The 12,804-nt window shown below is 45.9% G+C and overlaps 1 protein-coding gene across 17 annotated transcripts in view; it reads right to left on the bottom strand.

Annotated features, from left to right (window-relative positions):
* The window catches only part of ZNF618 (zinc finger protein 618), a 199,548-nt gene extending 192,636 nt beyond the window's left edge, over window positions 1-6,912 (bottom strand). For 16 of the 17 annotated variants that reach the window (XM_043453030.1, XM_043453033.1, XM_043453031.1 and 13 more), the window contains exon 1: window positions 6,660-6,912. In XM_043453030.1, the coding sequence (XP_043308965.1) occupies window positions 6,660-6,692 (33 nt within the window). In that variant the 5' untranslated portion in view covers window positions 6,693-6,912. The remainder of the gene's footprint in view (window positions 1-6,659) is intronic. The other variant, XM_043453038.1, reaches the window with a different exon arrangement.
* Window positions 6,913-12,804: the final 5,892 nt, after the last annotated feature.

The raw sequence follows: 12,804 nt of genomic DNA, 5'->3' as shown, positions 1-12,804 counted from the left end.
TCATGGAACAGAGAAAAATGAGGGAGAGGTCATGAGAGACAGAAGGCGTGGTGTGAACTGAATCTCAAAGGTAGGCAGTTTAGGGCTTCCCTAGTGGTCCAGTGGTTAAGAATTTGCCTTGTAATGCAAGGGACACCAGTTCGATCCCTGGTCCAGGAGGATCCCACATGCAATGGAGCAACTAAGCCTGTACGCCAGAGCCCATGGCCCATAGCAAGAGAAGCTGCTGCAATGAGAAGCCCACGCACCACATTAGAGAGTAGCCCCACTCACCACAACTAGTGCAGCAATGGACTCAGCACAGCCAAAAAATAAAATAAATCATCCAAAAAAAAAAAGGTAGACAGTTCACCCCGGATTAAGATTTATCCCTTTAAACTGTGCCACAGGCTTTGAAACAAACCCAGAAATATCTGGAGGAGCCAGAGCATCCTTGGAATGAAAGCACTGACAACACTTTGGACAGGAAAGATGTGTAAGGTCCAAGAGATGTCTCATCCTAGTCTGTTTTAAAATCAAACAACACACAAAAAATGCACATTTTCTGTCGTTACTTAACTCTACCTACTAAAGATAAGTCACCAAGTTTGCAGAACAACCAAAACTGCTGTCAACCTCCACAAATGGAGACCACTGGATCAAGAGATTACTAACAAGTATTGACCACCTTCTAAGGAGTGGCTGGATATAACACGTGAATTGCTTCATTTAATCATAAAACAACCTTTCAAGGTCAAGATTATTTCACCCCTTCTTCCAGATGCAGAAGTTGTGGTTCCAAAACCAAAGGAGACTTTTCCAAAGTAACACAAGGCTAACCACGCAATGAGGTTGGATTTCAAACTCTGGTCTGGCTGACCTCACATCCACCTTTCCATTTCACCAATTGGGTGGCTGTTAGAAATTTTCTATGCTTTGTATTTAAGGCCTTCCCTGGGGGGAATTTCCTGGTGGTTCCATGTTCAGTTCAGAAATGAACTGCACTGGCTGACCGTCTTTGCACCCAGATCTCCTCCCACCCCTCGGACCCCCAACCCTGGTCCTACGCACCTGCTGTCTTCTTCCATCTTCATCCTTTTTCCAAGCAATACTTTTTAAACCAACCTCCTAGGACAGACTCCTCCACTTCTTAACTTCAATGGCACACATGAGTTTCGAGCCATCATCTGTCACTTCTGGCTAAAGCATTCTGGCCTAACCTTGGCAGAAGACTGCTTTAGGGCAGATACAAGGGAGGCGTGGACCATTTTGGCCAGAAGAGGCTATATGGATGAAATGCCTCAGCGCACAGAGTTCAGAAAGGAAGTCCCACCAACAAAACCAAGGGCTTTCAAAGATGTGTTATAACCTTCTGAGGCCACCCAGTAATGATGAAATGGAACACTGGTCTGGTTCTATGCTGTCCAATACAGAGCCACTAGCCACATGTGGTTACTAGCACATGAAATGTGGCTAGTCAGAAAAGACTCAGTACCCCTCCAAAGAAAGAATGTAAAATAGCACATTAATAATTTTTATATTAATACTGAAATGATAGCATTGTGGATATGCTGTTACATAAGCCATATTATTAAAATTAATTTCATCTACTTCTTGGTTTTTTTAAAGTGTGACTAGAAAATTTAAAATGACACGTGGCTCGCATTTGTGGCTTGAATTTTATTTCGATTGGACAGCATCGGCCTGACACATTTAAAAGATGAGAAGACCAAGACAGCAATTCTTGAGTTTTTTAGGAAGTGCATACACATAAAAATACAGACGTTCACTCAGAGTCTGAAGGTATTTAAATATAGCACAGACATGAACTTTCTTAACTCCAAAAAAAGTCCACTGGCAATGTGAAGTAAGTGAGGAATAAAAGTAACTGGGGCTGCTCTCCCTCCCATCAAGACTGGGATCCCACACTACTTAAAAAGTCTCCTTTCCAGCCAGAGAACCTGGCCAAGATGCCACTTCACTCTGGAAGGACACATTAATAGCACCTGCCCTTCCTGTCTCATCCAAGGCCAACAAGCCGGGGTGCATGCCTGACTGCCACCTACACGGTCGAGATGTCTTCACAGCTGGCCCTTCAGCTAAGCTCGACCAGAGAATTAAAAAAAAAATGTGACCCAGGACACCTATCCCAAAGGGTTCATGTGAAAGTCAACTGGGGTAATAAATAAGAAAATGAAGTACAAGCAGCAATATGAGGGATTCCTGGAGCACATCATTGTCGATCATCTAGACCAGCACCTGTCAAATTCTTTAAACCATAACTCACAGTAGGACTTACATTTATCGTGCACACGCATCAGCATATGTAAATAAAACTAAAGTTTCGTTAAGACAACACTTACCTTGAGTATATAGCTATGCCTCTGCTAGTGTGTGTTCCCCTGTATCCTACTCTGTTCTTTTTGTGTGCGTGCTGACTGTGATCCACTGAACTGATCTTACAACCCACTAATGGGTCGTGAGTCACAACCTAGCCTGGGTATGGTGAGCAGTGGTACACCCCCCACTCTGGGACGGACACTGCTACGTGACCACTGCCCCCCATGCTCCACAATATCGGAGTCCAGATGTGACCTCAGAATCCTTCTCAACACAGTGATCCAGGCAGCTATAGCCCATTGCATGGAGTCAGAATCAGAGAAGAAAACAACTTATTAGTATCACTGCTGTGTTCCAAAGCTCTCCTATGACAAACACAAAGACCGAGGGCTCAGAAGGGAAAAAAAGCAGTTTGTCCAAGATCATACACAAGACCTTGGGCAAACTAGGCCTCCTGTGTACCCACAAAGCCACTTCACCTTCCATCACCAGGGAGGAGACATCACTAACATGAAACATTACAAGAACACAGAAAAATTTCAAAATTTCACCATGACCGTGAAAAGTCCCCTTACACATCCAATGAAACACACAAGGAAGTTCTTATCACCCTTCCAAGGAGACGACATGAGCCTTCTGAAGTCAGAGAAAGCAGTATGCCAACAGCTGAGTCAAAGGTGGAGGGGGAGAATGGTATCTGACAATGCAGGAGTTTTTAAACTGTTTCTCAAACAAAACAAACCATTGGCTGTTTATTTCCTAGGACCAGGGAGAGGTCACACTCACCCTGACCAGCCATCTTTGTTGCTTTCCTTCTACAACAGCAAGAGCCCTTGTTCAAGTTCACCTCTGAACAGAGCTGAAAGTATAAGCAAACCCTTTTTCTTAGCTTGGTCTGAAGTCAAGCAATAAAGCAAGCCCTTGAAATTTCAAACCTTAGTAGAAAATTAAAAAAAAAAAAAAACCTCCTTAGGCAGAAAAGCAAAACATTAATAAGAGTCTCCTCTGTGAAACTGAGCATAAATGATCTTTCACCAAAATAACTCAGTCCATCATCAAATTACCACCCCTCAAGTCCAATTTGCCAGATTTTTCGCCCAAGACGACAAGAGTTTGGTGAACTGACATGGCCTAATAAAAATCAGCTGATATATATCCATTCCTGGTCACACTTCCATCCACCATAGGAGATGAGAAAGGCAAGGCCCAGGTCACCGTCTCAATCCTGAGAGACGCCAATAGAAACAAAAGAAAATTGACCCCGCCCCCAACAGTACCATCATGCACCTCTATTTCCTTTAAAACAAACATGATCAGAATAACCAATTTAAAAAGAAAAAAGAAAAAACAAGCCTCCAAAACAGAGATGATTTTCCATTTCTAGTCAGGGGTTCCCTTTAAACCATAGACAACACAACAAAATTTCAAGAGAATGGAATGAAGGAATTTGAGTTGTGTGTCAGGAGATCCAGGGCACACAAAGGAACATGCTGCAATATTTTTATTCCTTGCACCAGAAATAACCTGTTATCTACAACCCTGAGTCTTTCTCAGATGCCTGGTAGGGGTGCCCACCCACCCCTCCTCAGTGCAGGACACAGTTCTCCTCCCATCACCTGCTAAACTGGCTCTCCTGTCTCGTGAGACCTCCTGAGCCCTTGGAAATTATAAATTCCTTGCCTGTCCTAGGCATCGGCCTAAATAATTCAACAGAAAAAAAAATTAATTACGCTACTTTAAAAAAAAAAAAAAAAAAAAGCTCATTCCAAATATGTCAGAATGTGGCCAGTCAGCCCTGAAGGATTTTGTTACTAAAAAAGTAAAAATCTCCCAAATGCAATGGCGGTGATGGGAAATGTCAAACCTCTGCACTGTCAAATATATTTCACAAGAATTTGTATCCCCTTAGAAATCTGAATTTCCGCAAAACAGGGTTGGGAATTCATGGACCAGGGCCATCATTTCTTCCAAGACCAGCTGGTGGCTGGCAAAAGGGAACAGGATTTTCTGCCCTAGCCCTGTGTGACCCACCACCAGGTCCCATCCAAGAAACCACTCCACAAATGCTAACATTTCCCCCTCCTTTTGGATAGAAAAATTGGAACTTTCTTTTTTTGATGCAAAATCCCCAGCAAGTTCAGACAGTAATTTATCACAAATAACCCTTCAACTTTGGGTAGGTACCTTATCTTCCTTTGTTAAATTTCAATTCGGCCAATATTTGTCTTCCCAAAGGAAAAAAAAATTTTTTTTTGGCTTCACCTTGACTTTTTCGAAGGCCAAAAACTATCTAATAGTATGTGCACATATGCTTTCATGATCCAAAGACAAGTATCTTTGGGTTTTGGCTTTTGTTTATATTTTGATTTTTTTCCCTAAAAAAAAAATTTTAAATTTGATGCTAGAATCAAGTTGAATTGGTGTTTTACCCCATTTTTCCAGCAAAGTAAGTATTCCACTACAGGAGATGGATAAAAATCCGAATTTTCATCTCTTCTCTGTCCTTCCCTTTTTTATCTTTCCTTCCTAAGTCAGTAAAATTTGTGCTTTTGAAAAAAAAATTAGACCCCCCCCCCCCACTAAATGATCAAGCTTAATGGATTTTTTCCCCCTTTGAAAGTAATCAGATTTGTGAAAAATACCAAATGTTAGTAAACTACCAACCCCACAGCACAATCAAAGAGGCCTGAAACCAAACTGGATATATATTTTTAATAATAAAATTTTCAAATTGAAAGATTGAGCAAGCCACAGAAAGGAAAATTTTCTTCTTACCAAGGATTCTTCAACCCTCGTCTTTACCAACTGATTCAGTTGCATGTCATAAAAAATGAGCTTCTGTGAATCCACTGTTAGTTTTTTCATAATAATGTTAATTATGCATATCTTATTTTAATGGCGGTCTCTCCTACAAATCTGTGGACTACTCAATTTGTATAATGTAATGAATTTACATTTTTTTCCCACTGAATATTGCTCAGAAAAGGTGGCTGACATTTTCTGTATAAAACAACAGCAAAAAAAGAAATGCCTAGACCTTTCAGCAAACAAAATCAGAAAACAGTCTTAATTATTCCATCAAAGCAAAAAAAAAAAAAACACACAACCCAACAAATGCAGGGAAAAAATGGATTTCACTCTAACTTTTCCAGTTTCTGCTTTTCTTTAGAACCTTGGGATTTAAACGCAGTAAAATGTAAATGAAAAATTAAAAAAATAAAACCTACAATTTTTGGGTGTGTCCAAAGCCAACATTTTAGGCTCTATTTCTCTTTTAAACCCTTCCTTCTTGGAAATAGAAAAACTTTAAATATTGCCAAATGGCAAAATTAGTCTTTTATGCCCACTGAGCTAAACAAGTTCCAAATTACAATGAAGTACAATTTCTAATTGCTTCAATAAAGCCAATTCTCCCAGTTTTCCCCTAAACTCAACAATTTCCCTCCTTTCCTCATTCCAAATAGTTTTTTCTCAAACTACAACGAGTTGGGCAGCCAAATCGACTTTGGTTTTAAAAGGCTTTTTGCCTTCTCCCCTTCAAAAACTGAATTCATTCAAATTCTAGCTTAATTTTCATTTACATATTATCTGGATTTGGCTTCAGAAATAAAAATTGTCTCTATGCTCCTGGAAAGATCAAAGTGAAAATTGTCACCCTCAAAAAGAAAAAAAAAGAATCTCTGTCCTCTCCGCTGCCTTATAGAGGAAACTTCTGAAAAAATAAGAAATAAAAAATATTTCTTTTCAATTTTAATTTCTTTTTTATTTACAAAATAGTATCCTCTAGGTGGCGTCGTTTTAATGGGAAAAAACTACCGTTTGAAGAAAAATTAGAAAAAAAATTGAGAAAAGGAAATATGGCCTAAAAAAAAAAAAAAAAAGATTGTTGCAAAGATAGGAAGCCAGGGGGGAAAGACCTCCCGAGGGGTCATCGGGGACCCCGAGCGCACAGAGGGTCAGGGGGAAATTGCAAATTTAGAGGGGAGGGGGGAGATCTGGAAGGGGTTGCATTTTTGCAAAATGTGAATTGTCCAAACTGAAATGGCTGCTCTGTTCTCTCGCCGCTTTGTTTTCTGGGCTCCGGTCCGAGCCAGGGGCTGGAGGGGGCGCCGGGTGGGGGCCCGAAAAGACCCCCGCGTCACCCCCACCCTCCGCACACCCCGCTGCGCCCGGGGGGGGCTCACCAGACCCCGACTCTCCCGTTTGCGCCCACAAAAAAGCCCGCAAACGTGCCCAGGCACTTTGCATTTTGCAAATCTTGCAATGAAGTGGCGCAGCGCCCCGGGCCCCGGCCCCCCGGGGTCCCCCGCGCGGTGCATGCCCCCGGCCCCCCGCCGTACCTGCGGAGCCGCCGCGCCGCCCGGCTGGTTCATGGGTCCGTGCGGGAGGAGGCGGCCCCGGCGCGTCCTGCTCCTCCCGGGCCGGGCTGCTGGTGCGCGCACAATGCCACCGCCGCCGCCGCCGCCGCCGCCGCCGCCGCCGCTCCCTCCTCCGCCCGCCCCGCTCAGGCCGGGGGGGCGGGGGCGCTGGGGGCGCGCGGGGGGGGCGCCCGGCCCTCGCCCCCACCCCCGGCCCGCACCGGCCGCCGCCGCCGCCGCCGCCGCCGCTGAGCCGCCCCTCTCGGGGCTGCGGCCGCCCCCCGCCGCCCTGCCCGCCCCCGGGCCGGCCTCGCCGCGCGGCCCGCGAGCTCCGGGCCTCGGCCTCGGCCTCCGCGCCACCGGCCTCCGCGCCGCACACAAAGCCGGCCGGCCCCCGGGCGCGCGGCTCCCGCCCGCCCGCCTGCCCCCGGGCCGAGGCGCACCCGCCCCCCAAACTTTCCCGCGCCGCGCCCCCCGCGCCCGCCCCTCAGAGCCTTCCTGCCCTGCCCCCGCTCCCCAGCCCCTCCGAGAGGTCATTTTCACGTTGGAAAAAAAGTTTGGGGCGCCTTCTCTGGGCGGAACACAAGGGGTTAATGGGAACTCTTTGGCTCCCCCCACCCACCCCCCCAAAAAAATCAGATTGATTTTTTAAATAAAGTTTGAAGAGCTGGCCTTATGGAAGAATCGGAAGACTCAATGGGGATATTATCATTGCCCCTGCCACCCTTCCAAAAAAATCTAATGTAACTGAAGAATAAAAGTTTGAAGAACTAGCCCTATGTCAGACAAGAGGGGTTAAGGGGACTCTTTCTAGCCCCCCCAGTCAGATTGATTTTAAAAATAAATATCTGAGCTGCTTTTATGTGAAATGCAAGATAAAGGGAATGTTTCTCTCTATCCCTGTCAATTTTTTTAAGAATATATTTATTTTAAAAGTTAAAGTTTGAAGAACTGGTCCCATGTTGGACAAGAAGGGTGAAAGGTTAGACACCCCCACCCCCCATCCACACGCCCAATCAAATTGATTTTAAAAAGAAAAATTTGTGAAACTCTGGGTGAAGTAAATGGTGAACAAGAATATTTCTATTCAACACCCTAAAAAATCAGATTATTTTTAAATTTGAGGAACGGGCATTGTTGTAACTTGGTAAGGTTTAAAGGGAATTCCCCCCTTCCTCCTCACCCTCCAAAAATACCAGATTTTTTTTAAAAAATTTATGTGTGAAGGACTTGCCCCATATAGAAACAGAAGGGATTAATGGATCCATCCTGCATCTCCCACAATTGATTGTTTTTTAGAATAAAAATTTGTAAAACTGCGAGTCTATGAGATGAGAGAAGTCTTTATTTACCCCTCCCTAGTAGAAAAATAGGATACCTTTTTTAATTGGTGTCACTTGTCCATATTAATTTTTTTATTTATTTATGTATTTATTTATTGGTTGTGCCAGGTCTTCGTCGCTGCACAGGCTATTCTCTAGTTGTGGCAATTGAGGGCTAATCTCTAGTTGTGGTGCACCGGCTTCCCACTGCAGTGACTTCTCTTATTTCCGAGCATGGGCTCTAGGGCTCAGGGGCTTCAGGAGTTGCAGCCCGTGAGCTCAGTGGTTGCAGCTCCCAGGCTCTAGAGCACAGGTCCAATAATTATGGCACATGTAGTTGGCTGCTCCCTGGCAGGTAGGATCTTCCAGGATCAGGGATTGAACCTGTGTCTCCTGCCTTGGCAGGCGCATTCTTTACCACTGAGCCACCTGGGAACTGAGCCACCTGGGAAGCTGCCAGAATACTTTTTAAAAATACAACCATGGGAAATTAAGGGCAAAGAGGTGTCATTTCTCTACACCCACCTTAAAAAATCAAATAGGGTTTTTTTGTTTGTTTGTTTGTTTTAATGTTTAAGGAGTTGGGTTAATATGAGACAGGAAGAGTTACAGAAATTTTTTTCCCTGGACCCTCTAGCCAAGCTATTTTTTAAATATCCAGAAACTATAAGATTGTATTGAAGACGCTGTCTCTCCCTAAAGGATGAAAGTGAGAATTTAGAAGAGAATTGAGGCACACTCTCCTCCAGACTAAATACACACACGAGATTAAGAGGAATCTTCAAACCATTTCCCTACCACCCAAAAAGCTGGAGAATCGTTGAAAATAAAAAGTGGTCATTTCTCTTCCTGCCAGCCTGGCAGGTGTGTCCCTGGCCAGGGTTTGGCAGCCTCTGCCAAGGCTGGTGTAGGGCAGGCGCCGAGGGGAACAGGGCAGCCTGTGGAGTTTGGCAGTGCTGGGTTCTCAGGGACCCGGGACATACATACAGGCCAAGCAGCCCCCTGTCCATCTGCCCCTCAGCCATCAGATGACTGAGGCCCCGTTACCCAGAGAAATGGTCCAGGTTTGGTGTCTCTCTGGCTCCATCCCTGTGTGAAAGTTTCAAGGCACCTGTCTCAAGACCAGACCCCCTGCTCTACCTAGCAGAGTCACGCCTGACTTAAGGCCCTGGAGTAGAAAGAAACTGGATCCAAAATAACATTAGATCTCAGTCAGCACGTCTGAGAGCTATGGGTACCAAGGGGGAAAAGGAATCTTGCCCTGGGAGTCAGGAAAACGTGATGCAATGAATATTCATTGAGCACTTACTATGTGCCAGGCATGTTGTGTCCAGCAGGGCAGCCTCACCTTCGAGAAGAGGACGGGTTGTAGCAACCCTTCTCAAACCTGAGTGATCCTCAACATCACGGTAAGAGCCCATTCCAACACTGATCGCGGAGCCCCATCCAAACTGGTCAGGGGTAGGGAGCAAGAATTTGCATTTCTAACAAGTTCTCAGGTGATGCTAATGCTGCTGGTAGGAGGACCACATTTTAAAAGCCTTTGCCAGGACTTCCCTAGTGGTCCAGTGGCCAAGACTCCCAAAGCAGGGGACCTGGGGTTCTAGCTTGCTCAGGGAACTAGATCCCACATGCCACAACTGAGTTTGCATGCCTCAACTGAAGATTCCCCATGCCGCAACAAAGATCAAAGATATTGCATGCAGCAGCTAAGACCCAGCACAGCCAAATAAATAAATAAAAATATTTTAAAAATAAAAGCCATTGTCATAGTGTTAACAGCAAAATTGCACAGGCATAAGAGAAAGAGAAAGGACCCACCCCAGCTCCAACAGGGTCGACAAAGACTCCTAGAGGAATAGCACCCTGCAGGAAGGCGGGATAGAGGCATCCTTCCCCTCTAGGTCTGCATCGGATGGCAGTCTCTCTAGATCAGGGATTTTTCAGTAGTGTCCTTAGTAGGTTTGTGGATCCACGAAGTAAGAAATTTTACGTCTTAAGCAAATTTATCTCTACATGTGCATTCTGGGGAAGAAAATCTCTGACTTTCACCGATTTCCCTAAAGGGTCAGTGACCCCAACCTAGACTGATTTTCAGCCTGTTTCCAGGCACCTCTGGCCTGGAAAATCCTTGCGGGTCCTTCTCAGCCTCTTTCTGGAATCACTGCCAGCCTTTTCTGCTTCCTTACCACCCACGGCCACAAGAAGCAGGCCTTCTCTTCCATGAGGACATCTGGACAGAGTGCGCATAGAGTGCATTTAGCACCTGGGATAGGTGAGGCAAGTTCACAACAGGTGTCCTGACCTGGAGAGTCATCTGTCCCTTCTTTAGTCTATCTCTCCTGGGTCATGAAGGGTATAGATAGGTTAAGGGGACGAAGACTGGGCTTGGTATCTTCTTGACAAAATCCAGGTTCTAAATGAACTCGCACATATCCCAAAACCACAGTGGAAACGACACAGTCACCCACAGCTGTGATTTATCCCTGTTCAGGAGGTTAACTAAGAGTATACTCACCACAAGCAGCAGTGGAGTTTGGGAGCGGGGGGTGGGGGTGGGGGGGACAGGGAGTATTTAGTGAGCAGGGCAAGACCTGCTCAATGATGGAAGAGGCATCACAATATCACAGGGGCGGGATGCCATCTGTCAGAGCTGCTGAGAACAGACGCATTAGGTGGAAGCGTAACCCAGTAGGGACCTCCAAGGGCTTACCCATCCCCTAAGGGTTCATGATTCAACTCAACATACCTGTGTTTATCAAATTCTAGAGACCTCTGCCCCCTTCTATCCCCAAAACCAGCACTGCTTTATTTACTAAGAGCCCAAATGGCAACCCACTCCAGTACTCTTGCCTGGAAAATCCCACAGATGGAGGAACCTGGTAGGCTACAGTCCATGGGGTCGCAAAGAGTTGGACACGGCTGAGCGACTTCACTTCACTTCAAACAGTGGAGTCAGCGTCTGGGTCCCCACCCCGGCTCTGGCACTCAAATGCTACCTGATCTTCAGCAGACAACTCAATCTCCCCTTGTTTCAATTTCCCCGTCCTTCAAATGGTGCTGATAGGTGGGGTGATTTGGGGATAAAATGAGATAATACGTATAAAACTTCTGAAAAAGTGCCTAGTACATGAGACTTCCTGGTGGTCCAGAAGCTAAAAGTCTGCACTCCCAATGCAAGGGGCCCAGTTTCCATCCTTGGATGGGGAATTAAATCCCATATCCTGAAACTAAAGATCCCTCGTGCCACAACTAAGACCCGGAACAGCCAAATAAAATGAATAAATAAAGAGAAAATGCCTAGAATAAAGAAAGCACTCCATACATATCAGCTATGGGAATCAGAGGCACGTGTTTCCATCCTCTGCATGGACTAGCTGTGTGACGCTGGGCTCCTGGCTTAATTTCTGTGCCTTAGTTTCAGTTCAGTTGCTCAGTTGTGTCAGACTCTTTGTGACCCCATGGACTGCAGGCTTCCCTGTTCATCACCAACTCCCAGAGCTTGCTCAAACTCATGTCCATCAAGTCGGTGATGCCATCCAACCATCTCATCCTCTGTCGTCCCCGTCTCCTCCTGCCTTCAATCTTTCCCAGCATCAGGGTCTTTTCCAATGAGTCAATTCTCTGCATCAGGTGGCCAAAGTATTGGAGCTTCAGTTTCTTAGTTTCTGTCTCTGCAAAATGGAGACGCTAAAGTCTTACCAACACTCTTTTAGTTATAATCAGTAGGAACAAAATCTTGCCTTTTTTTTTAAGTGTTATTTTATTAAACAAAATCATGGTACCCAAGGGCAGAAAGGAAATGAAGCCTCCAGAGGTTTGGAGCCAGGAACTAGAAAACCATCAGGAACAGGCTTGCTCTCTCCATGACTCTGTGCCACCGTCTCTGGACGTCTCAGCTCCAATCCATTCTCCCTATCTCTCTGCCCCCGTGCCTCTCCGCCTTCCCTTTCTCCAGGTGGGTGTTCTCTGCCTCTCTGGGCACACAGTCACAATGGCCTCAGTGCCAACAGGTGCTGACTGGTGTCTCTGTGTTCCAGTCTGAATTCTCGGGATAGACAATGTGGTTGGCAGAGCTTGACCCAGATGCCACCAGGAGCCAGTCATTGAAGAACAAGGCATCTGACATCACACCGTGTGCAGAGACTTTGGAAACCCAACCCTGAGGAAAGGGGGTGTGGTAGGTTGGGCAGCCCCCTCAGATGTTGAACGTCATTGAGACGTGAGAATTGGCTGAGATTAGGGGTTTAAACAGAGAAGGCAATGGCAACCCACTCCAGTACTCTTGCCTGGAAGATCCCATGGACGGAGGAGCCTGGTGGGCTGCAGTTCATGGGGTCGCGAAGAGTCGGACACGACTGAGCGACTTCACTTTCCCTTTTCACTTTCATGCACTGGAGAAGGAAATGGCAACCCACTCCAGTGTTCTTGCCTGGAGAATCCCAGGGACGGCGGAGCCTGGTGGGCTGGGGTCTATGGGGTCGCACAGAGTCGGACACGACTGATGAGACTTAGCAGCAGCAGCAGGGGTTTAAAGGACTTAGTTCAGGACCTGGCATGAGAAGATACATTTCCTCCTGGTGGAATCGGGAGATTTCAAGGTAATCAGGGACTGAGAGTGGTGAGATTTGGACATTTTGTCAGGAGGTGCAAGGTAGATGAGGCTTGTGTCACAGGCAGGTGAGGTGAATCGGGAAACAGGAATTGCTCCAAAAATAGCCTTTGGATCTGAAACAGAACTTGGGTCTTGGCTAAAATCTTGTGGGTAGATCCTGGTGAAGAAAATGCCTTTAGAGTGAAACAGT

This window comes from Cervus canadensis, chromosome 30 (assembly GCF_019320065.1).
Source record: "Cervus canadensis isolate Bull #8, Minnesota chromosome 30, ASM1932006v1, whole genome shotgun sequence".
NCBI lineage: Eukaryota > Metazoa > Chordata > Mammalia > Artiodactyla > Cervidae > Cervus > Cervus canadensis.
Note: the sequence above shows the minus strand (reverse complement) of the source record. Positions and strands in the feature narration are given on the sequence as shown.